This window comes from Podarcis raffonei, chromosome 7 (assembly GCF_027172205.1).
Source record: "Podarcis raffonei isolate rPodRaf1 chromosome 7, rPodRaf1.pri, whole genome shotgun sequence".
NCBI classification, from domain to species: Eukaryota; Metazoa; Chordata; class Lepidosauria; order Squamata; family Lacertidae; genus Podarcis; species Podarcis raffonei.
This window is the reverse complement of record NC_070608.1, coordinates 63133040-63160803: the sequence shown is the minus strand read 5'-3', so window position 1 is coordinate 63160803 and position 27764 is coordinate 63133040. Positions and strand designations below refer to the sequence as shown.

General features: G+C 41.7%; 1 protein-coding gene across 1 annotated transcript in view; it reads right to left on the bottom strand.

The window, feature by feature from the left end:
• LOC128417530 (uncharacterized) overlaps window positions 1-27764 on the bottom strand; it is a gene marked incomplete at its 5' end in the record, with an annotated part of 128784 nt that overhangs the window by 31230 nt on the left and 69790 nt on the right. Inside the window, 3 exons of the mRNA XM_053396325.1 lie at window positions 1407-1570; window positions 5733-5985; window positions 7404-7622. Coding sequence (XP_053252300.1) covers window positions 1407-1570; window positions 5733-5985; window positions 7404-7622 — 636 coding nt within the window. The remainder of the gene's footprint in view (window positions 1-1406; window positions 1571-5732; window positions 5986-7403; window positions 7623-27764) is intronic.

Genomic DNA, 27764 nt, shown 5'->3' with positions numbered 1-27764 from the left:
GCTTCTGTAATGTAACCAGTTTTGTCATGCATGCTTTGGTTTATTATTTTGTTATGAAGAATTTTAAAAGATGCATTGTCCCAATGAAGTACCTTTTTCCCTTTATTGTAAAACATTATGCAAAGATTGATCCAGAAGGGAAAGAATCTTTGATGATCCCACACCTGTTCCCCAGACAATGAAGATGTTCATAATATTCTCATAAAAATCTGCCTTACAAATGTTTTAATTTAAATTAATTTTCCTGAGTAATAAACGACAGCAGCTAAAACTTATGAAGCCATTCGAAACTATTAAGTCAATGATTAAGAAGGCATTAACATCTCAAAAACTAATTAACTAGACTACCAGTACATTGGACTTGTGTACAGCTTGCAGGAATGTAGAAGATTTGAATTCCCTTTGTAGGGTTTTAAATTGCGTATTCCCTCCCCCCCGCCCCGCTTGATACAATGGCGCTTCTGATAATATAAAGACAGAAATGATTTACTTGTGTGCAAACTATCCATCTCTAGCAATCTCATTTGCTAGTCTGAAAAAAAAAATTATCCATATTGTTTAGCTAGAACACACATTTGTGTTGATATTAGCATTAGCTTCATTCCCCCCCCCCCACCAGAACTGATCTGTGCAAGGGTTCCACTCTTGATTCTCCCCATTCTACTTTCAATGAAGAGAAAGAGAGAGAAACATTCATGTAATGTTAAACCATGCACAGTTCCACACCCACCTTCAAAAAGGAAGTTCAGGTCAATGGGAACCTAATAGAGTGGATTAGCATTCTAAAGACAACTTAGGACTGTTATTTGTGAGCAAAATCTAGGCACCAAATCACTTGCCGTAAGCTTTGGCGAACAGGCCTTACTCATCAATTGCACTGATATTATGCCCGTTGGTTTACAACTGGATCACGGTTGATTCGCTACCTGGGCTCTGTTTGCATTTCATGCATACAAATGGACAAAGGGTTGTATCCAGTTGAGTCATACACAGAGAAGATCCCCTGAAATCAGTGGATGCAACTAGTCAGTTGATTTCAGTGAGTCTACTCTGAATGTGACTTAGCCAGGTACAACCCAGTTCTGTGTCCAGCAGCCTATAAATCCAACCCACCCCCATGCACCGAGGGCATGTTTCACAGCCCTCCTCCAGGCCATCAGTAGCCTGAAATGGGGCAGGAGGGAAAAGCACATTGTGGTTGTTATTCTTACTCACTCCAGGTAAATAGCTGTTTACAGGCCTGAATTTGATCTTAAAGCAAGTTTAAGAAGCTCTCTCTCTCGGTACATTTGCTACACCAAATCCGGCATCTTGTGGCCTTTTGTTTGATGAAATCATGGCAGGCCATTTGGTACAGAGGGAAGAATCTTACATTTTGAAATAGTGAAAAAGGAAGGAGAGCTTACCTCATTAAATACAGGTACAGGGATGTGGACGAAATGAGAAACAGCATTGTGTAAAGCAGTAGGGTAATCAATATGCCCAGAATGCCAGATTCTTCTATTCTTAAAAAAAGCCAGTACATCTTCGCACAGTCAGCTATGGGTTTGCCTGGAGCATAGTGAAGACGCTGAGAAACACACACAGAGAGAGACACACACACACACACAGAGAGAGAGAGAGAGAGAGAGAGAGAGAGAGAGCATAGTAAGAAGATCAGTCAATCAATCAATCACTCAATGGTAATGGTGGTGTTATCATTTCTACTTCATTGTGCATGGTGGTTCACAGGGATAGTTAAAGGTTGACAGCAACACTAAAGCGACATGACACTGTGGTAGGTGGTCTCTCTCACCTGTTTCTGGAGGAGTTGTCCATATTTAGGACTGAGAAGTTGTGCAATTGCTATGAGCTCGACCACTCAGTGTTTCAATGGTCTGACTTGAAAAGAAACTATATTCTGTCTGATAACCGATACTATGGCCCAAGGGCCAAAACAACCCCATCTCACCCCTGTGGGCCACTTTACAGAACATGAAAAGAAGGGCCCTTTCAGTGATTTTCAGTGTGGTCAGGCGGTGACCCCCACCAGCCGTCTTTTAGCCTCGTTTTGCTGGCATGTGCCATTCCACTGTCACCGAATACCCCCAGAATGACACACCGATGTGATGTAGCATCGCTGCATGGCACTCAGGAGGGGAAATGTCAATACCAGCCAAATGGAGGCCAGAGGAGTTGCAGTGACTGCAGGAGTGGCTTGCAGGTGTGTCCAGGTGCACGGGCAGGAGTACACAGTTGGCTCTGGAAGTGCACCCTGAGCTTGCGCCTCCCCCTCCCTGTAAGCAGCAGCAACACCCTTGCTGGGAGGCTGTTACTGCAGCTCCACCCCACCTGGGGAGAGACGCTCCTGGGAGAGTGTCACAAATCACACTACAAACATACAAAAAGGGGGGAGCAATTTCACCCTCTCTTTAACCACTGCAAATACAGTCATACTTCTTGTTACGTTTGCTTCAGGTTGAATCTTTTAAGGTTGCGTCCCACGGCGACCCAGAAGTAACGGAATGGGTTACTTCTGGGTTTTGCCACTCGCGCATGCACTGATGCTCAGAATGACGTCATGTGCATGCACAGACACAGCGAATCATGACCCGCACACATGCAGACGTGGGTTGCGTTCTGCTCATGATGCGAACAGGGCTCCGGAACGGATCCCGTTCGCATCCAGAGGTACCACTGTACTGATTTGAGAACTTTTGCCCCAGTCCTCCTAAAAAGCCAGTACAGATTCTGTCAGGCTCAGCCTCTCAATCACTGGATTCTATCTTAGGTGTATTCCTGACCTGCCAAGTTTTGCCTTGCATTTCAAAACCAATCATTCTCTTTATTTTATTATTTATGGGCCACCCTTGATTTTACATAACAGCCCCAGAATGCTTTCCTACATAATCTATAAAACAGAATATACAGAATAAAGCCAAGCAATATTATATAATCACACTGGCGCCTAATTATTTATGGAGGAAACAGAACCTCAGATATTTGCAGTTTCTGCTTCATACTGTTTATTATCACATGTCATTGCTTTTCTTTGTTGTGTTTTTTAAGTGCACTGTCAAGTGATCTGCACTTTCCCCTTTAATAATAATTTTTTAAAAATGAAAGTGAGTCAACATGGGTCCCTATTTTCCAGGGCTATCAATCTGTCAACTTTCATAAGCGCTAAGTCCACTTAGAATTTTTAAAAAAGATATTAGATCATTAAAATAACTCATGTCACATTACCACAACATAACATTTTAAAATGCTTGATCTAAAATAAATTGATTGGCAAGTAAATCTGAAATAGCAGCTGAAGGAATGCCAACGGCGGGAAGCAAAATTGCAAGTACAAATATGGAAAACACATGTAAGGGATTCGGTTTCATTCTGAAATGGGATATGCCCCTTTTGCGTGGCATTCAGTCAAATGCGTTCCTTGTGCGGGTAGTTTTGGTGGGAAATATTGGCAATTTTCAACGCAGAGCATGATGTTATTTTTCAGAACTTCTCTTATCCAAGTCAAATTAGAAGTGGTCACAGACATTCAATGCTCAGATCTGTTTCTGCCTGAACTTGCTGCAGAGGATGGCAATTTATCCAAATTCATCTCATCATTTTCTTTAACCAGAAGCAGGGGCTCTGATGTTCTGCTAAGTGTTTAATGCATGTTTGAGCAAACACAATATCTATAGGGCGAAACCTGGCCTGTTGACATCAACAGCAATTTGAAAAGATGTGGCCCAGTATTTCCCCAGTAATTCGGCAAAGAATGTTTTGGGGTTTTTTGATGGCGCTTATTATCAGCATGTGTAGGTCTTAGCAGTTCAGGAATCTGCCAGCTAAACCTGGTTCCCAGGGTATAGGATGTTGCTGCTTTGTCCTGACTGCCTGGTTTAAGATGTGCATTGCTAAGGCTCCACCACAGACTCAGGCAGTTAGTGGAGGGAGGCAACTGGCAAGCTGAGCTGAGAGTCCTGGGGAAAACCTGACCCCCCCCCAAAAAAAGTTAATAAAACAAATTTTTCTTTCTAATTCCTTCCCTATCCTGAAAGCACTATTCATACATTACCTGCATGCAGAATACACCCAGTTTCAAGCTGGAGCAGGGCTGCGCTCACATCCCACCCCGACCTCAAACTACTGTGCTAGTTCTGCCCTTTGAGTAGCTGCTGGTACGTGCAAACTCCTTTGTGCCAGCAGATATTCAAAAATAGCCATGGTTAGATGTTCCAGTCATGTGGAGCATCTGTGCATGAGCAACTGTTTGCACAAAGGCTGGTGTCCCCAGACAGACAACCATGCTCAACAAGAGAATGGGTCTTTTCTGTGGTAGCCCTTTCCATGTGGAATACTCTCCCTAGAAAGGCCTGCTTTGGCATCTTCCAGGTGCCATTATGCAGATACATATTTTATCCTCCTGGACATTTGGACAGTGCTGATGGTCAGGCTTTTGGTATTCATTCTACATGGAAGGCATGGACATTCCATGCTGTTTTAGGTGACTTTTTTATTATTTCATTGGCTTTTTAAATGGACTTCATACTTCACGTCACTTTGTGAAGTGAGATGCAAATAAACCAACAACTTGCAGTCATTGGGGGGGAAGTGCTGGTACCCATGGAGGCTGGTCCATTAAGGTGACTGGATCACGGCCCCACCAACCTCAGCCTGCGCTAAGCCAACCTCCATCTGCCTGCCTTCTTACTTGAAACCAGACTAGGGGGTGAGACTGCAAGTCAGCTTCCTCCTTCTTAGTCTCAGGGTTGCTCTTTTAAAACTGAGCAGGGAGGAGGATGGGGACCAAATTAGCTGCCTCCGCTTACCATTGGTCTCCTTGCCTCCCACCATACCGATCCCGCAAGGGCACCAGTGTCTAGGGCAACAATGGTTGTGCATGTGAAAAGAGAGGCCTTGATACAGCTTGAAACTGTGAGTGCTTTGCACAAGAATTAGGGCTAAAACCATCCAAGCTTGGTCCATTCCACTGGCCAATTCTCTTCCTCCTGAAAGCATTGGAAAGGGCTACTTTTGCTTCAGTTCACATATCGCCTTGGGAGCACCTCCTTTTTGCATAGTAGAGGAGCAGATGCATCCACAGCCTCATGCAATTAGTGCCCACTTCTATGCTCCTTCTCCCTTAAAAGAGAGGGGAGAAATAGCACAACCAGGCCCTCCATACAACCATCCAGTGGCATTGTGCATAGAACCTTACTTCCCCACTTGCAAAAAGGCAGTACCAATATAATACCTAAAAAAGTTGTAGACATGAGTGAGAGCAAAGGTTTGGCATCACAACTGTCAAAGTTTTTATTAAAAACCCCACATTTTTTCTACACATTTTATGCCATGCAGCTATTGCTTTGGGGGAGGGGGCGGGAGACAGAAGTTATACTACATTATTTTTAGTTCATTTCTTTAAAAATATTCCTTAGCTTTCCTGTGATATTGCCGTCATCTCTAAGGTTGCTGCAATTGTCAGAGCATTTCACTTTAAAGTTTTTTAAAAATCTATGTTTTTGGTTTTAGTTTTATTTATTGGGGAGCAGTGGGAACAAGGGAGATCATATGTCTTACCATCAAAACTGTGATTAATAACATAAAATTTTCTAATTTTTTTATTTTTTGGGGGGAAAGAAGACGACTTTTGTATGCTGTCGCCAGGGGTGGAATTTCATATCATTTGATGAGTCATTGAAGAAAACAAACTTTTACATCAAGGACTCATATCAAAGTTATTTTAAGTGACTTACCCCCAGGAAGGCATCCACTACAAACACTGCCAAAGGGTCTAGCATTGTCCACAGTCCCCAAGCAATGATCAGCTTTGACAAGTAAGAAGGGAATGAGCCAAACAACAGCTGACAGCCCCATCTCATCAGAACCATAAGAAGCATCACTGTGTTCAAGGTCAAAGGTCCCACCACAATCATGGCCAACTCTTCACTAGTGCGTACCAAAGAGTTCTGGTAGCACAAATCCACCGTATGAGGATAGAACTGGAATCTAGAAATAAAAGAGGGAGCAGAGGGTTCGAGAGACAAGTAGGTTATCTTACTTGATGGGTACACATCACTTACACAGTTATTTATGTTGTGCATTTTAATAAGAAAGCAGCTGAAAGATGTATCTCATTGTGCCTCTCCAGTGATGAAAGGTTGCTTTGATCCAGCAGAGTGGAAGGGGGGTGTGATTTCTCCCTCTGCAGGCCTCTTATCTGCTTATGAGGGCTGGGGGAGCTTCAGAATGACATTGAAAGTGACACAGGAGAATGGGAATGTTACAGAAATCAAATCTCTGTGTTTTTACTCCATGCATCCTCAGGAACAAAGAACCTCCTATAGGTGGAGGAACACTGATACAACTCTGGATTTGTTATGCAATCATAACTGAACAGAATTTAGGTGTGGGTTTTTTAACACCCACCCACCCACCCACACCCACACCCACACCCACACATGTGCCTCTTAAGGCACACTCAGAAAAAATGTCCTGGAAATCAGTAGGTATCTAGTGCTCTTTCAGAAGGCACGTCTTTCACCCCTCTCTTAGCAGAGTGATTAAATTTATCTCCCAAGCCTTGACATCAAGACATTCTGATCTATGGGAGCCGTGGTCCTATTGTTCTGTTTTGAGCAGTGGTATGTTGTGACCCTGCAAGGCAAGGTTTCAGTGGAAACCCTGGACAGCTCCATGCAAGTCTTAGACTGCAGAGTTGAAATACTGCTTCAGCAGCAGTCATTGTCAAACTGAACTTTAAGTTGGAGCTGCAGCTTTATCTCAGTAGCCAGATTCATCTTCCATGAAAGGAACTAAAGGGACCCAGCTACTTTAGCAGTCATTGATTCTGACATAGTGGGGGAGACTGCGGTTCCACTAGCGCTTCTAAGCTGGAGTCAGAGGACTTCCTCAGGCTGGAGAGGTACTAGTACTTTGGCTTGGACCAGAGGGCAATTCCCATTCTCATTCCAAATACCTGGTCTCATCCCCTGAATTAGGAGAGTCTGGCCCCAAGGTCATGACACTTACCAAAAGTCATGACCAAAGGGAGAAAAAATCCAGAACTGTGAAAGATATCAAAACATCAAGTATAGGATTTGCTGCCTGAATGTGTGTTTCAGAACAGACCATAAGGGCTTGGTTTTAAGCTCTTTGCCTATTGGCAAGTCTTCCTTTCAGTAGCGTGGGAAGAAGACAGAGACTGAATGAGATGCCTATAAGATACTTCTCCTGTCAGCTTTCACAGATAGTCCCCACCACCATTCCAATCTTCACAATTAACCAAGTGAATGGGACGTAAGTAAGAGTGTGGCTGGTTGCCTATAGACCCAAAGGTGATGCAAACACTATTGCGCCTCTCTTTTTGTGGTATTATGTAGCATAGTGCTATGTTTTCCAAAACGTAACTTCATTTCCATACTTACTTCGTGACAGGAACTGAAATAGCGTGAAGTAAGACCCACTGGCTGAAATAATGAAGATACAGTCGGGCAAACCAGAGCAAAACTACTAGCAGCATAATAGACCACAGATCCCAGGAATACCAGTGTCCCCTTCCAAGTTCAGAAATGATGGCATATACACCAAAGTAGAGGCGCTTAGTGATGCTTGTGGACACTGTGGTTTCAACCGCAGGATGGCAGCTGCAATGGCAGAGATAGGAAAGACAATGCAATGAACATAGTCAAACACAATGGACTCTTACCATAAATATGAATGTGCACATTGTTTGTCAATGCCTTATATACTTTGTATCAGTGCTGGATTAAACCCTGTGGAGGTCCCTAGGCAGTCGAAATCTTGGGAGTGGATGAGGAGGGCTTGTGCACACACTCTAGTGAGATAACATTGAACTAAGAAAGCTTAATTGTAATTTTATTTCAAAATCAAATCAATATTATTTTGATCTGTTGTTGTGGAGCCCCTAAATGGCGTGGGGCCCATAGGCCAGTTTCAACTCTACCTATTTGACAATCCAACACTGCTTTGTATTTGAAGTAGTCTGCTCAATTGTATTCAGGTGTATTTAGGGCACAGAACAGAACAAGCAGTTGCTAATTACAGAAAGAGAGGTGTCAAGGGTCTCGCCTACATGGAAGGTAAACTCTGCATCTGAGACTCCCTTTGCCTGTTCTTAGGTGACTCACAAAGGTGGCTGCCAAGGATGGCAGTGGGTGAGGAATGAGTGGGTATGTAACCAAACCGTCTAAGCCTGAAAATGCATTGTGTGACACTTAGCAGTATGCAGAAGGACAGAAGGAAACCATCAAGAGGAAAAGGAACTGGTATGATGAAGCTATGCTGCTCACCTGACCTCCATCTGGCTGCAATGCTGCTGTAGACTGGGACAGAGAAGGGGAAGGAGAGGTGGCAGCAAGGTTGCATGGGGCAAGTGTGCTGACAGAGCCAATCCGGTGTTCCTGTTGGTGCACTTGCATCATGTTGACCTCACTGCCACCTTGCCCATACAGTTTGTTCTTTCGTGGCATGAAGCAGCTGGAGGGAGGTGAGGAGAGCCATGCTGCTTGCTATTGAAGAGGGGAGCAGGAGGCCCCATCAATGCATACAGAGCTTCATCTCTCCAAAACTAACATTCAAAATTATAATTAATGGTAGTAATAAAATAAATGAATGAGGATTTCACAAATGCAAGCCAGTTATAAAAGGGCACTTATAAAAAGCAGTCGATAGAAGATTGTTCATCATAAAACGAGAGATAACATTGGGAAGCTTTGGCTAGTCAGCTGTTGTTTGATCTTTTAAGGTTTTAAGTGGCACTCTTACAACAAAATTTGCCGTTGGTTAAAAATTAAGCCACCACAGTTTTAAAACCCCGAAACAAATTAATTAATGCTGATAATGATGCAAAAGCACACAAAAAAACCTTTTGGAAGAGTTCAGGATCTCTTTAATTACATAGCTTATTTGTTCTCTGTATTAGCAATAAGGCCCATTTCAGAAGGGAATAATTGTGGCAGCGCTATTGTATAGATTTTTGTTTCACAATCAATGAGTTAAGTGTTTAATGGTTCTATGATGCTCATTGGCCCATTTTTATATATAAACCAGCCTGAGAGCTGCTCTGAAACTGGCTGTCATAGGAGAGAGAAAGCAGAAAGGAAGTTGCACTGTGCAATCATTTACTGCTCAATGTGGTGTGATCTGCCCTTTAGTTAATTACTCTGCTTCTTCAAAGCAAAGAAAAAAGGCAGGCGCACAGATGCAAGCTTGGCATTATGTCTGCAAGAAACTGGAAAATCTTTGCTGATTCAAAGCTGAAAAGACAGTCGCTTCTTTGACCTTTGGAAACTTCTAACTGTTGTGCATATCTCCATTGATTAAAATGACTAAGCAGCTCAGGCCGCCAAGCAGGATGTCAACACACTTGTAGCATTATTTTTATATTGGTGCTGTACTTTGAACATTCAAAAAGCCTAAAGGTCTTGCTATTGAAGCATGCGGGGAATGCTGCTGCTGCTGTTGTTACTGCTTTTAAAAGTATCCTATGAAGACACACAATAACCAGTGATCCCTATTTATTTAACCCAATTTCTTGACATGCACAAATCTTTCCCCCTAAAAAGAAGAACAATGGTGTGCTCTGTCCCTTCTGACTTTGGTTCGTAACAGAGGGCTTCTCACGTTATCACGGGGTGAATACTGCCAACGCAAGCTTGGAAAATGAGCACCACTCCCATCAAGTAGCCTAGCTATGGCTGACCTAAGATAGCATCACCAGTGCATGCTGGCTGGTCAGGAGAGGAACTGATCCTGCACCACCACTGGATGGGCCAGAGAACAGCAGCTGTCAGATGATAGAGGAAGGCGGTGGGGGAGTTAAAGGGAAGCACCAGATGCAGGAAGAGGGGACTTCTAAGTGCACATAGAAGTAGCCCAGACTTATCCTCTTGATAATGGGGTCACTGCTGTTTACCTGGATGAAGCAAGGTGGTAACAGGTATAGGTGCAGGTGGCCATTGTGGCTGGGGTGCCTTTGTATGGCTTAGGCTGCTGTGGGTACTTTGTCCATCCCTTGATATGTCATATCTGCCACAGCATGCCTTAGTTGCATGTAAAAGGTAAAGGTGAAGGACGCCTGGATGGGTAAGTCCAGTCAAAGGTGACTATGGGGTCGCTACGCTCATCTCACTTTCAGGCCGAGGGAGCTGGTGTTTGTCCGCAGACAGCTTTCTGGGTCATGTGGCCAGCATGACTAAACCGCTTCTGGTGCAACAGAACAATGTGATGAAAGCCAGAGCTCATGGAAACGCCGTTTACCTTCCTGCCACAGTGGTACCTATTTATCTACTTGCACTTTGACGTGCTTTCGAACTGCTAGGTTGGCAGGAGCTGGGACAGAGCAATGGGAGCTCACTCCATTGCAGGGATTTGAACCACCAACCTTCCGATCGGCAAGCCCAAGAGGCTCAGTGGTTTAGACCACAGCACCACCCGCGTCCCTCTTTGCTGTAATGTATTGTGTATTGAGTTGTCTTTGAGAAGTGTTGGGAAACTTCATTTGATCCAGAGCACTGTGGTTAGACTTCTGAACTGCTGCTGGGTATCAGGAATGCATGATGCCCAAGGCAGATTGCTGATTATGACCTAGAGATTGCTATGACATAGACTATGCCCAATTTCTTAAAAAGGCTTACATCTGTTGACTTGAAGAATGCTGAAGGATCTGACCCTAAAGATGCCCTGATAGAATGCAAATCAAGCTGAGCTGAAAAACAGAAGAGTCAAGCCACCAAATAATGCTTCAAGTGCAAATGGACTTTGGGGAAAAAACATTGCCTGTAAAACTGATATCACGGAGCACAATATATACCGAATCCCAATGAGTTCCAGAGTGCATTTTCTCAATTTATGAGTATATATCTCCCCCCACCCCGCCCTAAATGCTAGGCATGTAAACTCAGCATGGAATCTAAAACTCAAGCTGTGTTATTTCTAGCTCATATTTCATCAACTCTGTTAAAGATCCTGAAGGAGAAATTCTGCCCTCAGTTACACTTGGGCAACTCAATTATCTTAAAGTGGAATTATACAGGAACAACTGAGAACATGGTGGGGGAGGGATGCTTGCACCTGTGGACCTAAAATGGAGATTTTTTATTTATTTTTTGTAGCTGAAACATTTCCAAGGTGCAATTGCAGGCATATGATGCTAGCTCTTCTTTATGCCCCTTTTCTAAAATGAAAGACTAGAAAGGCTAGAAGTTTATTGATGTCCATGAAACATACATGAGATAATAGTGATGGCTGACAACTCTCTTGATTTTCATAGAACAGTGATGAAATCAGTCATAGACTGAATTAAAAGCCATTGTTCATTAATTTTTGGGCGGAAGTGCAAAATAGGTAGGTTCTCATTAAAATGCAAACTGAACCAATTTTCTCTCTCTTCCCTAGAGAACAAGTGATTTTCTGTCTTAGCAGGCAGGCCTGTACTGGTGGAAAGGGCAGTTTTCAGCACCCAGCAGTCCGTCAGCATACCCTCCCAGGGAGTTCCCTCAAAAAGCAATAAAAATACAAGTAAAAAAACAATAAAAACAAGTCAGGTAAAGCATAATTGAAAACAATAAAACAGGCAGTAGAAGCCAATTGCAACACGTTTTCAAATCAGCTTATGGTCTGATTTGAAGGCCTGTCTAAATAAAAATGTATTTCCCTACCAACTTTGGAGAAAACCTGGTATAATCTTCTACTATATATTTCAAAAAGTGCTTTGTCCATTTTTGATAGATTCAGCTGCCTCTCAAGATATTGTTGCCAAAATTAGCACAAGGGTTTCTGCAGTGGGAGTGTTTGAATCATGGGTGCCATTTTGAATAAAGATGGCAGACCAAAATGTGACTTTGGCATGACTTTTGGCATGCCAGGTCCAATGTGTTCTGATTTGGAAGCCACTGAAGATATTGTTACACCGTTTGGAAGGCCTTCACTAAATTTGGCATCATGGGGCCAGCCTGCTCCAATTTGGATGGCCCTGAAGACACTGTTGCCCAATTTGGTGTGATGAGTCGCAACTGCACCAACCTGAACGCCTCTTGAAATATTGCCACCCGACTCAGCATGAGGTGAAGGTGACTGTCTTCTTTGATGTTTTGGTGTTGGGTGTCATTTTGAATAAAGATGGCAGACTGAAACATCTGCACCCATGTTTGAATGCTGTAGGATGCAATGAACCATGTATCAATGTGCGTATGTGCATGCGTGTGCACAGCACAAAAACTCACCAGCTATAGAATCTATTTAAAATTGTCTCCTTTTTTTGTTTCTTTGAATTCTCTTTAAGACTGAGTCCACCAGATATTGGATGCAAGAAGGTTGCATGCAATGTACTTAAGTGGCCAGATGGTTTTGACCTTGATCAGGAAACACCTCTAATGGTAAACATATTATTTAGGGAATTAAAGTAGTACCGAGTACTAGGAAAGAGGCTTGTAGATGCAACAAAGCAATAAACACATTTCCAATTTAAGGCAACCAGACACACACAAAATGAAATATCCTAGGGGGGTAAACCATCTACAGAATTTCCCCGTTTTCATTTTTTGAAAAAATTACGGCGAAACATTCTGTAGAAAATAAGGGGAAAGAACAACAATAAGCAGACTTGCTTCTGCTCTGCGAATCCCTTGAATATGGTATGTTGTACCTTCCCTACCTTGACACAGACTATCTCCCCAAGGACATTTGCTTTATCTGGGGGGGGGGGTCCATCTTCCTCCAGACTAAATACTGTTTGAAATCCTGAAATGATTATTCACTCAAACACCAACTGCAATGTGAAGGAAAAGCACATCTTTGCTTGCAGGGGAAGAGACTCTTGAATTGTTTGTCATGAAAGATCCCCTCAGTATTAGTTGGAACTTTACAGCAAAAGTAGAGCAATTCTGTGAAGAAAACATCACTGAGATAGCTAGCTAGGCCATGACAGCCAGAATTCTGGTCACCTTTGTTAACTTCCAGAGATGGAAAAAGAAACCATTTTTAAAAATACTTCTTTGGGGATATATTCATTGAGAATGCTGTATTGTAACTTTTGAATAAATGTTTTTAAAAATTTAAACAAATAAATAAAATACTTATTTTATTTACGTGACAACAAAAGTAGAAGAACCCACTGAAGTTAGCAAGTCTCGCTACTGTCGACATACCCTTTTCTACTGTAATATAGCCACATTGCTTGTGTAGAGTAATCTTATCCCCTGCCTCCTATGTTCTTTTTGGTAGTTTCTGCCTAGGTGCTTCAATAAGTTCTCCTGATTTGTGGATATGCAGCAGGCTGCTCACCTAACTAGAGAATAATCTCTCTACTATCCTATCTGGAACTTATGAGATGGCTGTTGAAAGATTGCTTCCAACTCTGGAGACTGCATATATTTCCACAGCATTTTTAATATAGCTTACTATATAATAAAACTGTAAGGATGCCATCATGCTGCAGTTTGTGTGGCAGCCCCTAATTCAGTTTTACTTGCTATTTTGCTGTTTGCTTTTATGCGTGTGTGGTATTTCTTCTTGAAATGAAAGGCAGCATATATATTCCTTTAACAGATAATAAAACCAGCAAACAGATAAATATTATCTCAAATAAATTCTCACAACAACTTTATCAGATAGGTCACAATTGTCAATACTCTGTTGCAACTGAGGGGCTAAGGCTGGAAACTGACTTGCTTCAAGTCACCCCATGAGTTGGTGGCTGATGAAAGAGTTGAACTGGCATTTCTTAGCTCACTTTCCAGGCCACTATGCTACAGCAGCTCTCATTTTTAAGCGTAAAGTTTAGATTATAAAGTTTGTAAAATAAAATAAAAATAGGGAATGCAATTAAATATTGGAACAGAATACTCAGTGAGTTTGGTTCTGCCTAATTAGCAGCCTTGAAATCAAAACCAGACACCTTTCCAAGTACATTTCATAGACTCATAGAATCATAGAGTTGGAAGAGACCACAAGGGCCATCGAGTCCAACCCCCTGCCAAGAAGGAAATGCCATCAGAGCACTCCTGACATATGGTTGTCAAGCCTCTGCTTAAAGACCTCCAAAGAAGGAGACTCCACCACACTCCTTGGCAGCAAATTCCACTGTCGAACAGCTCTTACTGTCAGGAAGTTCTTCCTAATGTTTAGGTGGAATCTTCTTTCTTGTAGTTTGGATCCATTGCTCCGTGTCCGCTTCTCTGGAGCAGCAGAAAACAACCTTTCTCCCTCCTCCATGTGACATCCTTTTATATATTTGAACATGGCTATCATATCACCCCTCAACCTCCTCTTCTCCAGGCTAAACATGCCCAGCTCCCTTAGCCGTTCCTCATAAGGCATCGTTTCCAGGCCTTTGACCATTTTGGTTGCCCTCCTCTGGACACGTTCCAGTTTGTCAGTGTCCTTCTTGAACTGTGGTGCCCAGAACTGGACACAGTACTCCAGGTGAGGCCTGACCAGAGCAGAATACAGTGGCACTATTACTTCCCTTGATCTAGATGCTATACTCCTATTGATGCAGCCCAGAATTGCATTGGCTTTTTTAGCTGCCGCGTCACACTGTTGGCTCATGTCAAGTTTGTGGTCAACCAAGACTCCTAGATCCTTTTCACATGTACTGCTCTCAAGCCAGGTGTCACCCATCTTGTATTTGTGCCTCTCATTTTTTTTGCCCAAGTGCAATACTTTACATTTCTCCCTGTTAAAGTTCATCTTGTTTGTTTTGGCCCAGTTCTCTAATCTGTCAAGGTCGTTTTGAAGTGTGATCCTGTCCTCTGGGGTGTTAGCCACCCCTCCCAGTTTGGTGTCATCTGCAAATTTGATCAGGATGCCCTTGAGTCCATCATCCAAGTCGTTGATAAAGATGTTGAATAAGACCGGGCCCAAGACAGAACCCTGTGGCACCCCACTAGTCACTCTTCTCCAGGATGAAGAGGAACCATTGATGAGCACCCTTTGGGTTCGGTCAGTCAGCCAGTTACAAATCCACTGAGTGGTAGCATAGTCAAGACCACATTTTACCAGCTTCTTTACAAGAATATCACGGGGCACCTTGTCAAATGCCTTGCTGAAATCAAGGTAGGCTACATCCACTGCATTCCCTTCATCTACCAGGGTTGTAATTCTGTCAAAAAACGAGATCAGGTTAGTCTGACATGACTTATTTTTCAGAAATCCATGCTGACTATTGGTGACCACAGCATTCCTTTCTAGGTGGTCACAGACTGTTTGCTTAATGATCTGCTCCAGAATCTTCCCTGGTATTGATGTCAGACTGACTGGGCGGTAATTATTTGGGTCCTTTCTTTTCCCCTTTTTGAAAATAGGGACAACATTTGCCCTCCTCCAGTCTGCCGGGACTTCGCCTGTTCTCCAGGATTTCTCAAAGATGACTGCCAGTGGTTCTGAGATCACATCTGCAATGTGATTTAAATGATTTGGTGTTCTAATACTGGAGAAATGTCAAAGGACCTAGAGTCCATGGCATTATCTTCTACTTGTATTGAACTCTAACCATGTCAGATACATTAACACTGGTTCCACCCACGATGAACATAATATTTTACTGTTGGTAGGTGGGAGAAACAAATGTTCAGGGGGAATAATTTATTTGAGCAAATTTTGCAAGCTTTTAAATGCAAATCTTATCCATGTTTCTTGTGACATGTCTCTCAAAATGGAGACAATAGTGCTATTTTATTAAGAAACATTAAATAAGTAAAGAGGGCGTGTTATTAAGAAACAATTGAATAATGACAGATTTTGCTATACTTAAAACTCTTTTCAATGTATCTCTTTAGCGAGGAAAGTTCAATTGGTAAGAGGAAGATAAATGGCTTGGAAAAATTTCAGTAAACTAAAATGCATCATGGAATGCCAGCATTAAGTTTTTCTTCTCCATTTTATAGCGAGCTATTGTAGTTAGTCAACTCTTTCAGAGTGTAATTTGGGCTGATGGCTCTGAAGAAAATCCAGCCATTGAAAACTAGATTTAATTCCTTTTGAACCACTCTGATTTTTTAAAAAAATTCTTTTTAACATGTCCCAGCACTGCAAAATCTGATGAGAAATCCACCTTGAACTGTGCGCACTTTGACACACAATCTCTCTCTCTCTCTCTTTCCCTAAGGCAAAATGATCCTATATTCAGCAGGGTTTTATCACAGTATTCTAAAGGACTCACACAGAATGTACCTGATAGAACTGGACCAGAATGTCACCCATGATAGAAATTACGATCAAGACATGGTGGATACATAATGAGAACCTTATCTATTTTGCAGTGGGCTGTGATTGGTAGAGAGTACCTTTAGGGGGTTGTTTACAGAAATCAGGTCTTCTGCATTAAAGGCGAAGAGGGAGGAAACTGTGTAAGCCTTTATGCAGTGTTCTTTTTGTTTGCTTGTTATATGACACAATAGATACTGGCTGTATTTATGGTATTCAGACAATGCACAAGCTTGCTTGACTGCTCTTGGGGTGTTGCTTCCTTACAAACAAAGCCTCAAAGCCCAGAACTTTGTCCTGTGCTTCAATACAATATTACCCAGGTAGTTTAGAAATGAATAGCATCACCATTCCCTCTGTTTCCAATTCTCAGACTATGAGTGCCTTTTCGATCATGTAGCCAGAATGCCACCTCAGTACAGAAGAGGGAGGTATCAGTGGCCTTGGAGAAACCCCAAGATTTGCAGAAGAACAAAAAGGATTTGGGGAAATGTATTGGGGGTCCCTCCTAAACAGCTGACTCTGCACTGAATATACACAATGGCCATGTAATGCTGACTGGGGAAAAACAGAAAACTTGGCGCAGGGAGGACAGAAAGGAGTGGCTGGAATCCCGACCCCCAGTACTCCAGAATGCAACATTTGATTGCAGTTCCTGCTTGTTTCATTAGCGGATTCAGGTGGCTGAGGGATGAAAGGATCTGCCCATTTTGGTTCTGCCAGTTTCTCATTTTTTCAGTCTTAAATTCGATTCTCCACATTTCCACAGCAATTTGCAAATTTTATTCTGAACCCCCCCCCCACCCATGAAAATTCATCAGTATTTCAGTGCAATTTTCCCCTCATAAATGCATTTTTGTGTTTCGGCTATTGTACATATTTTTGCAAGCAATTGCTCCCGACATAACACATTTGGGTATGCTGTTTTCATTAATATGTTCATTTTAGCTAGAATGTGAATTTTTGTAAACACTGGTTCGTTGGGGAACTGCATCACAAAATTCAGATAATTTCAAAGGATGGCTGTGTTTTTGTGCTAGAAAGTGTGGCTTTCATAAATTTGACCTTAAATGTGAACTGAATCAAATCTCTCCCCCACCCCTAACTGCAATAGTTTGTTGCAGATCCCACTTGTTGTATTCTCCCTTCGAAAGATATATACAATCATTTGCCTTCCAGATGTTGCTGAATTCTAATCCCAGTCACCCTCTTTGGCTTGTCAGGGATGATGGGAAATGTAGTTCAAAAATTCCCCATTTCCATTTTAGTGCCTCTAACTGCATTTATATGACCCTGGCATCAATGACCAATCTAGGAAAACATTTCTTCAAATCAGATCTTCCTGCCCAGATGGGACATCTGGTATCAGATGCAATCACCTCTTTACCTGAAATGATTTCCTGAAGCCGAGTTCTGATTGGTGTTTGGCAAAGAGCAAGTCACCTACAGTCTAGTCTATAATCACATTAAGTACTAGTTTCTTGAACTCAACTGGATTTGACTTCAAACATCACCTCCTTGAATTGGGCCTGGAAGCACACAGGCAGATTATGGGAACATTCTCTTGTATCCTCTGAAAATGTTATCATATTGTAGCAGCGGCAAATGCAAGAAATATCAACCTGTTCATTATTTCATGGAAATATGCATTTTATGGTTGTGATTTACAAAAGTCTTGTATTAATCATCTACATGTGACCATGTAGATGACACTCTAAAATAGTACATATTAAGCAATATTATTAATATTAGAGTTGATATTTCTTATATATATATATTTGTTAAGACACCATCATGCAAACTGGGCTATAATTTCCTATAAAAGATGTGGTTTTTTTGAATTTTTTGTTTTTTGAAATATTTCTTTCAAAAAGAAAGTAATGAAAAGGAAACTCAGCTATGAATCTGATTCTAAGGAGTTTACAAAAACGTTTTGCCCTTGCCCTTCAGACTTGGTTCCCAGAGCCTTTTTTCTTTCTTTCTAAAATGCATTCCTTTTTTTAAAAAGGAAGGGCACCATAGTTTATTTTTATTTTGCTGTCAATATACATTCCATTTTCATTCAGCAAAGCTATAGGACACTTTTTCTTTCCTTGCAGAGCTTTTGATTCAGCACATTCTTGAAGTGGAAGAAGAAATACAGAGGAAAGTGGGGGACACTCCCTTGGTGATTTATACATCTTTCTGTGTGTGGGGGTCATGAAATGTACTACTGCACATGTCAAGAGTTCCTCGTGGCATTTATTGGAGGTCAAATGTGACACCAAATTTCCCAGCACAAAGAAAAGTGGAGGGACCTGAAAAGAATAGGTTCAGATTGCCCTAAGAACAATCATTGCAGGAAAATAAGGCAATAACTGTTGAATGAATCCTATGAATTGTGATACGCCGATAGAGCCTTTCCCAACCTCCTGCTCTGCAGATGCCTTTGGACTCCTAACTAGAAATGGGGAGAGAGAGCCAATTCAGTTTGCATTTAAAGCTGAAACTGCCTAAATTTGCACCTTTTGAAACAATACTCAAATGAAAGCACAGCTCCTGCTTGAAATTGGCACTTCTTTGAATTTTGTAATGCACGATGGAATATGCTGAGATAACTGGACTAACTGTGAGATTAGAGAACAAAGCGAGAAAAAAATTCTTGAAGAATGGAAATATTTTGTGGAATAATTTAAAAACTATGATGGTTATGTTAAAACGTATGCAGGATTTGAAGTATAGCAAGAAATGAGAATTTATAGTTTAATAATTTAGAATTAATGTATATACAGTGGTATCTTGGTTCTCAAACTTAATCCGTTCCGGAAGTCTGTTTCAAAACCAAAGTGTTCCAAAACCAAGGCACGTTTTTCCATAGAAAGTAATGCAAAATGGATTAATCCGTTCCAGACTTTTAAAGACAACCCCTAAATCAGCAATTTAACATGAATTTTACTATCTAATGAGATCATTGATCCATAAAATGAAAGCAATAAACAAGGTACTGCAGTCACACAATCAATCAATCAATCAGTGACTGAACTGGGTTCCACACAGTCACAAAAACAAAATGAAAAGAGCTGCAAAGACAAAAATGCAAAACAAATAGCAATAACAGACAGACCTTAGTGTAACACTCAAAATGGAAGCCTGGCTCTCAAAAAGGAGCACGTCCAGCTTCCAAAGAAAGTTCGCAAACCAGAACACTTACTTATGGGTTTGCAGTGTTTGGGTTCCAAGTTGTTTGAGTACCAAGGCGTTTGAGAACCAAGGTACCACTGTAATGGATAAAATGTAAGTAACATAGCAGCTTTATAAGGGAATAAAATAGCATCATGGAAGAGTCAACAAATATGAGAGATTTGTTTGGATTGTATTTCAAAAGAATTGGTAAAATTTGAAAATTTAATTTAAAATATTATTTTTTTAAAAAATATTTTGTAATGCAGTTCTCCAGCCAGTAATGTGCACCAAAAAAAGCTTATACTAAGGGAAAGTGTGCCTAAATATGCATATATTCATGAAACTGAAATGCATTATATTAGGGGTAAATGTGCATCTTAGGAGAAATTCTCAGTAAAATGCTAATTCGTTTTCATGAGAGCTTCTTTAAAATGATCGGCAAACTGATCTGCAAATGTAGAGGACTGAACTTAAACCTGGAGAAAATGACAAACTGAGAGAAACTGAAACTGACTGCTTCCTCCATCCGCACCTCCAGTTGCCATCAGGTCTAGACCGCATGGCTAATGGTCAGGAGGGTAGATGGAGCCACAATCCAGTAACATCTTGGAGGGTGCCAGGTACAGGAAGCCAGGACTCCTATTTCCTCCTCTTTAAAGTTATATATTAAAAATCAGGAATACTCCAGTCCTAAACAAACTTACTAGGGGGTAAAGCCCATTAATCACTGTGGGCTTTACGTCTGAATAAACATGCATAGGATTGCATTGCCCTGTTAGTGCATTAGGATCTATCCTAGCGATAGTTCGTTGGCCGCTTTTGGAACGAAATCAGGACATTTGACTCCTTATTGAATTAGCCAGAGCCAAGCAGCTTAGATATGCATAATGATACAAAGAAAACTTAATTCATGATGTTTAATAGTGTATTCACTGTATCTTCCATGCTTTGATGTGCCAATTGCCTTTAATCGAGTTACTCGTGCCTTTTTTTTATTTTAAAGGGCTTGTTCCACAGAAACTGAAGCAAACCCATTTATGATTGCTGGAATCTTTCCATGTGCTTTTCATATTGTCTCCAAATTGCTGACCTCTTAATAGTAGGGAGGAAGTGTAGAGTGAGTTAGAGGGCTGTAAAAATAATCACTCCAGCAGCCCATCTCTTCAAGCAGTACACCCACACAAGTTTCAGTGAAATAAATGCCGGCAGCTCTCATAGTTTGTTTGGGAAAATACCTTCCTTGAGGTTGGAGAACTGAGCCTGATTACGAGATATTAATCTTGCATTTCAGGAGTGTGTTTGCATTCTCATGAAATGCTTTCAAGGAGCATGTATTGTTAAGAGGTTCCTGCAAGGGGCAGATTCACCAGCTTCCAGCAACCAGTGTCATGCAGTGGACAGAGAATTGAACTGGATCTGTAGAGAGACGGTTTCAAATCCCTCCTCTACTACAAAGCTCATTGGGTAACTTTGGGCCTCTCACTAGCTCGACCACACAGCAATTTTGGGGAAAATCCAGGGTATTACCATGATTACTTTTTACCTTCAACCTAAGGTCCCAGGGCAGGTGACAACAATTAAAACACAATGTTAAAACAGTTTAGAACAACGTACAATCACTGATATAAGGTGGGATCTAAAAGTGTAAATCTTAAAAGTGTCAAAAGCCAAGGTAAAGAGGTGTGCCTTCTGTATTTTGCTGAAAACTGTGTGAGGAAGATGCCAGGCACACCTCTGCCACAAATAATGCCCTCTCCCAGATTGCATCAGAGCTGTATCTAGGTGATCTTGCGCCCCTGGCAGAACCGTCCAGATTGCGCCCCCTAACCATGGACAAATTAGCTCTTCTTTCTGCCTCTCCTCCAACCCCCCTCCACCCATTCAATTTCTCATGCGCTTCACCTTGATATTTTTATTTATAGACATATCTATGGAAATAATTTTAGCCAATATTGTGCCCCCCTTGCCTGTGTCCCTGGTGGGAGCCCACCTCATTGCCCCCTAGTTACAGCCCTGGGTTGCATACACACACACACACACACACACACCCCAAGCTTCTGAGGCTTTAGGAACTACCAATAGAGCCCTTCTGCCTATCCTAATACCCAAGGGGGTCTGAAAGTAAGGAAGTATTTCAGGTATTTGGGGCCTAAGTCATTTAGGAGTTAAACACTACTGTTTCCTTGAAAGAAGGATGGAACCAAAAAATGTGGTAATAGACAAAGTGTCATTATTTCCACAGTTCTGGACTCTAATAGTCATAGTCCCATTGAATGATGTATGAAAGACTCTGTTTCAGGATGCAAAAAAAATAATAATTTGAGGGGCACAACACTAAAACATATTAAGACCAATAGAACCCCCCCCCCCCAAAAAAAAAACTGCATTGGGTGTGAGCAATGTGCCAAACATCAGGAATTTCAGCAGCCTGTGCTATTTACTTAGAAAAGTTTAATGGGATTTACTGAGTAAGTATACATTGGATACTGTCTAGGAGAGCTATGATAGTGCTTCCACAGAGTGATGTTGCTATGAGACTAGATCTGGAATGAGTGGATATACCTATTTCTAGTCAATATCACTTTTTGTATCCTTTTACTCAAAATTCTGGTCTTCATTATTCAGCGATTTTATATAAAAAATCCTCACAAAATATGTATTTATATTTGTTTTCTCCCAAAATAGCATCTAAATGTGTTTTTCTCTCTCATCATTTTTACTTAAATGCATATTTTGATATATTTAAACAGACAACAATTGCATCACAACATTTGGAGTAGTGTGACATCCAGTGGATGTTGAAGTTCTGATCCACAGTTTAATGCAAGCAGTGCAGATGAGGTCATTTCATATAAGAATTCGGAAAGACTGAATTTTTCAAACATCTCAGACTAGCTGGCAAACAGAGGAAGCTCAGCTAATTGGATGAACGATGTTTGAATACTGAGATTCCACCAGATATCAAAGAGTTCTAGGGACAAAGAAGGTGGCAGTAGAGTGTCATTTACGAAAAGATTCTTTAAGGTTCGTGAGCTGTGAAGAACAGTGGCATAATGCAAAACTGAAAACAAAAGCAAACACTTTTTGCAATTAAAAGATAGTAACACTGTACTCTAATTAGTTCTCTCAGGAAGTAAACATGTCTCCAGTTAAGTGAATGAGTGACAATTACTTGGATTATTGTCATACTTAAAATGTCAGAGCTGAACGACCGCTTCCAGCTCATAAGAATAAATTCTACACATTTAGGTGTCAGAAACAATAAAGTTACATATAGACATGTTTTAACGGACATAAAAATTCACACAGAGAGAAAGAGTCCAGCAGAACAGTGTACTAAAAATGACTAATGATTGATTGGGCATGCTGTCTCCCTCAGAATAATCACAGTTAACAAATATAAAGGAAAGTTAATCTTACGAGCACTGATTAATACCAAACTTGCACATAGTGGAGGATGGAAATCTAAGCACCACACCAGAATCACTGCACTTGGACAGAGAGGGAGGGGCAGCAAAGAGGTTAGCACTGTGTGGATGCATCAGAGGGAACACAAGATTGGGTCTGCCAGTGCAGCTGCACAACACTGACCTCCCTGCCATGTTCCTTTTCTGGTAAGCTGATGCGAAAAGGCCAGGTGTGCACCGCCAACAGTCCCTGCCCGCTGCTCCGGGCTATTGTCAGCATCTGACATCCTTGTGCAGTTGCTGTGGACCAGCACTCTGTCAGGGTCTACACCTGTCTTGCCCATCCTCATGCTTTAAATCAGGCTTCCTGAACCTCAGCTCTCCAGATGTTTTGAGACTACATTTCCCATCATCCCTGACTACTGGTCCTGCTAGCTAGGGATCATGGGAGTTGTAGGCCAAAAACATATGGTGGGCCGAGTTTGAAGAAGCCTGCTTTAAATGCTTTGACCTGGCGCTGTGAGGAGCCCTAGGTAAGTTTCACCACTTTTTTACTATTACTACTACTATTAGACAGCATCTTAAAAAGCAGAGACATCACCTTGCCGACAAAGGTCCGTATAGATAAAGCTATGGTTTTCCCAGTAGTGATGTATGGAAGTGAGAGCTGGACCATAAAGAATTGATGCTTTTGAATTATGGTGCTGGAGGAGACTCTTGAGAATCCCATGGACTGCAAGAAGATCAAACCTATCCATTCTGAAGGAAATCAGCCCTGAGTGCTCACTGGAAGGACAGATCGTGAAGCTGAGGCTCCAATACTTTGGCCACCTCATAAGAAGAGAAGACTCCCTGGAAAAGACCCTGATGTTGGGAAAGATTGAGGGCACAAGGAGAATGGGACAACAGAGGACAAGATGGTTGGACAGTGTTCTTGTAGCTACCAGCATGAGTTTGACCAAACTGCGGGAGGCAGTGGAACAGGAGCGCCTGGCGTGCTCTGGTCCATGGGGTCACGAAGAGTCGGACACAACTAAACGACTAAACTACTACTACTACTACTACTACTAGGCAAACAGCATTTCCGTGTGCTCTGGCACTCGTCGCGGTCCTCCGTGCACCAGTAGTGGTTCAGTCACACTGGCCACATGACTTGGAAAACTGTCTGTGGACAAACGCTGGCTCCCTCAGCCTGAAAGCGAGATGAGCGCTGCAACCCCATAGTCACCTTTGACTGGACTTATCCATCCAGGGGTCCTTTACCTTTATCTTTTTTTTACTATTACTAATACAGGCAGAGACCATTTTACGTGCATCCGATTGACGACCACAGACACGCTCATCACCACAGACCCTGAAATAACCAGAAAATGGGGCAGAATGGGGCTGGGGTTTATGGAAGCGGTTGGGGGCATAACAGGGTGGGGCAGGTTTATGCATGTTCTGCTGATGGGTGGGGGCCAAGAATGCAATCCTCTTGCAAACGGGGAGTTGCCTGCAATAACAACAATACCAGAAGTGAAAAGCCAAAATAAAACCCTCCCCAGGCTTCTGCTCATTTTTAAAATGAGAGAGGTTGGGGCAAGAAAATTGTGTCCCTTTTGGAATCTGATGCCTGGAGCAACTATTCCACAGTTTTTCCTAATAAAAGTGTCCCCGGAATGAATGAATAAATAAGAATACCAGAATAAGCGAGAGCACTGCCTTTTTCCATAAAGTGGTGAGAAATGAAAAAGTTTTTAAAAAATATTGTATAGTGAATGTATTTCCCCCCCCCAACCCCATACTCATACAAGGAATCTTTTAGGATTCCTTTTAGTAATGCTTTAAAAAAGAAAAGTCACTCTAATTGTAGTCAATGCCGACATTGATTTGCTTCACACCTGCTGTGAAATTCAATATGTGGTTGTGTGATGGGGACACAAAAGTGTGTTTTTCTGCTGCAGAACACACCAACTGCGATGATTTATCATATGATTGCTGTGTCATTAATTTTGTCTATACTATAGGAGATACTTATTGCTACCTTGTCATTTTGTTTAATGAAGAAACAACATGGCTGCAAGCCTTCTTCATTGTGCTAGGCCAGGAAACTATTTTCATTTAAACATACCATAATTTGCTAATTGCTTATGTTCCCAGTATCTCAAACATTGCTTCTGGCGTAAAGACTTCCTATTTAAAAAAAAAGAAAGGAAAGGAAAGAAGCAGACACACTGCCAATTAATTAAATAGCAAAGCAACTATGCCCACGTATTCCAAAAAGCATCTCTAGCAGTGAATGGTAGGTGAAAAAATCAATGACCTGCATGCACGTCTGTGTCTGATATTTTGTGTGTCGACACATGTAAAAGGGGCTTTGCTTCTTATGTAAATCCCAATTTGCATGCAGAACCAATTGTGAGCTTGCATAAATGTAGAGAACAGCTTGGAAAAGAGAGCATAATTGACAGAGTGTTGCTGAGAGAAAGCATGAGAAACTGTGGCTCAGATCCAGGCCTGTCCTTGACTTCTTTGGCAAGAGAATGGGGCAGCTAATGAACTATCTCACAGGGTTAGCATGAGGATGGCAGATAAGAATTGCAATGGACATTGAAATCCCATTTAAGACAGTGGTTTTTAAAAGATGTTTCCTCAGGGATTTAATATCCACCAGAAACCTATCAGAGCATCGTCACTAAGGCATTTGGGAATGGTAGACACAAGAGTCTGTTTGTTTCCTGGTTTTCTCTGCAATATATAGCCATGGGAGAGTGTTCTGGGTCAAATTCATTTGGTGTAGAACAGGAGCACCATTCTCTTAGGTTGGGTCTGTACATGCAGCAGAATGAAGTGGAAATGAGATCTTACTTCTGGCTGGGGATTATAACATTCTAATGTTCTCCCACTAACCAACACCCTTACAAACAGAAAGTGAGCACATCAGGGTGAAATGTTCTAGCCTGCTTTTCCTTGTGTGAAATGTTTCATGTAGAGCAGGGTTTCTAAAACTTGGGTCTTCAGCTGTTTTGGACTACAATTCCCACTGGTTGTGCTAGCTAGGGATGATGGGAGTTGTAGTCAAAAACAGCTGGAGACCTCTGTTTCAACAGGAATCAGTGAGCAGCCTTCCATTCCATACTTCCGCTTGACTTCATTTTTCATAACTCATAGAACTAAAAGAGAGAGGAAAGTACCCAAAACAAATTTAGGTTTTTGTTTTTTTAATTTGCTCCCTATCACTCACAGAAGGTTTTATAGTAAACAGCACGGGAGATAATGAAAGGTAAAATTTCCATCTCAAAAGGCTTGATTCATCCAAATTATTGGGACAATCGCTTAGGTTAAATATTTAGCCCAGAAGGCAGTATAAAATTTCATCAAAATTCAAGCCATGCATAAATGATCTCAACCTGCAGCATCTATTTACTCCAGACAACATGCCAGTCACATTTCTCACACAGCAGATTGGAAGTAATGATCAAACAGATAAGGATGAAAGACTAAACATGTGCCATGCCACCCATATATAATTCAGTTGGAGGCAAACCTATTAATAGTGTCCTGCAACAGCTTACAGGGTTGTTGTTGTTGTTGCTGTTGTTTCCCAGGCAATTGAAAAATTTGTGTCAGCTATTACAGAAAAGGAAGGGGGAAACAGTAAAAAAGCTAATGAAAAACATGTGGCATATACAAAGAAGCCAGATTTGGAGGTTGGGGGATGATTTAGCAAAGCTGTAGGATGCTTTTTGGTAGGTCATTGAAAACAAATGCGCTGCTAGGAAACAGACATTGGAATATGTTCAGGATGATGAGAGCAATAAATGTCCCTCAAATGAGAGGTGTTCATTTAGGTGGCTTGGTACATGTGCACATATATTTTTCTGCCACATATATGAGGATGAGGGGGAAATTGTTCCAGTTCACATTCAGAGGCAGGCCTTTCTAATTCACATCTTCTGAGGCCGCATTCACACAATACAGTCATACCTCAGGTTGCGAACATGATCCATGTGGGAGGCACGTTTGCAACCCGCAGCGTTCACAATCCACAGCTCACGCAAGTGGCGCAATTTGGCACTTTTGTGCATCTGCGAGCGCCAAAACCCGGAAGTAACCCGTTCCAATACTTCCGGGTTTGGTACGGTCTGCAACCCGAAAACGCTCAACCCGCAGAGTTCGTAACCTGAGGTATGACTGTACATTTAAAGCACTATGATACCACTTTAAACTGTCATGGCTTCCCTCAAAGAATTATGGGAGCTGCAGTTGGTTAAGCGTTCTGAGAGTTGTTAAGAGATGCCACAATTCCCTTACAGAGCTGCAATTCCAACAGTGGTTTAATGGTCAATCCCTCTTCTCAGGGAACTCTGGGAACTCTAGCTCTGTGAGGGGAATGTGGGGCTTTCCTACAAACTCTCACCATGCTTAACAAACAACAGCTCCCAGAATTCTTTGAGGGAAGGCCATGACTGTTTAAAGTGGTATCGGTGCTTTAAATGTGCAGTGTGAATGTGGACTAAAACAATGTGTGAGCAAAAACATATCCATCTTTCAAAAGCCGTGTTTCTCTTAATTTTGCAATGCAGTCCTCCAGCCAAGATGTGTGTACCAAAAAAATGCATATACTAGGGCAAAGTGTGCGTAGAAATGCATATATTGGTGAAAATAACATTTAAAAATACGCTATGTTGGGAGGAATTGCATACAAGCATATGTTTCTCATGAGAAATTTGCTGATTAATTTTCATGAGGACTTAAAGGGGGGAGAGTAAATCTCAAACTGATGTGGAAAGGACTGGGGAAAAAGAGGAAATTGAGGGAATCCAAAAGTGGCAGATTCATCCATCCTGACACACATATCACCGCCTAGTGTGATATTTTGAATCAGTCCTCTGTGGCCTGGAGATAGGATAGGGAAGAAAAGGACATACAGAAACTAGGATTGGGGGAAACTATTTAGGCAGGCTACATCACACAGCCGGACAGTTCATAGCATGGAACTGCCCAAGC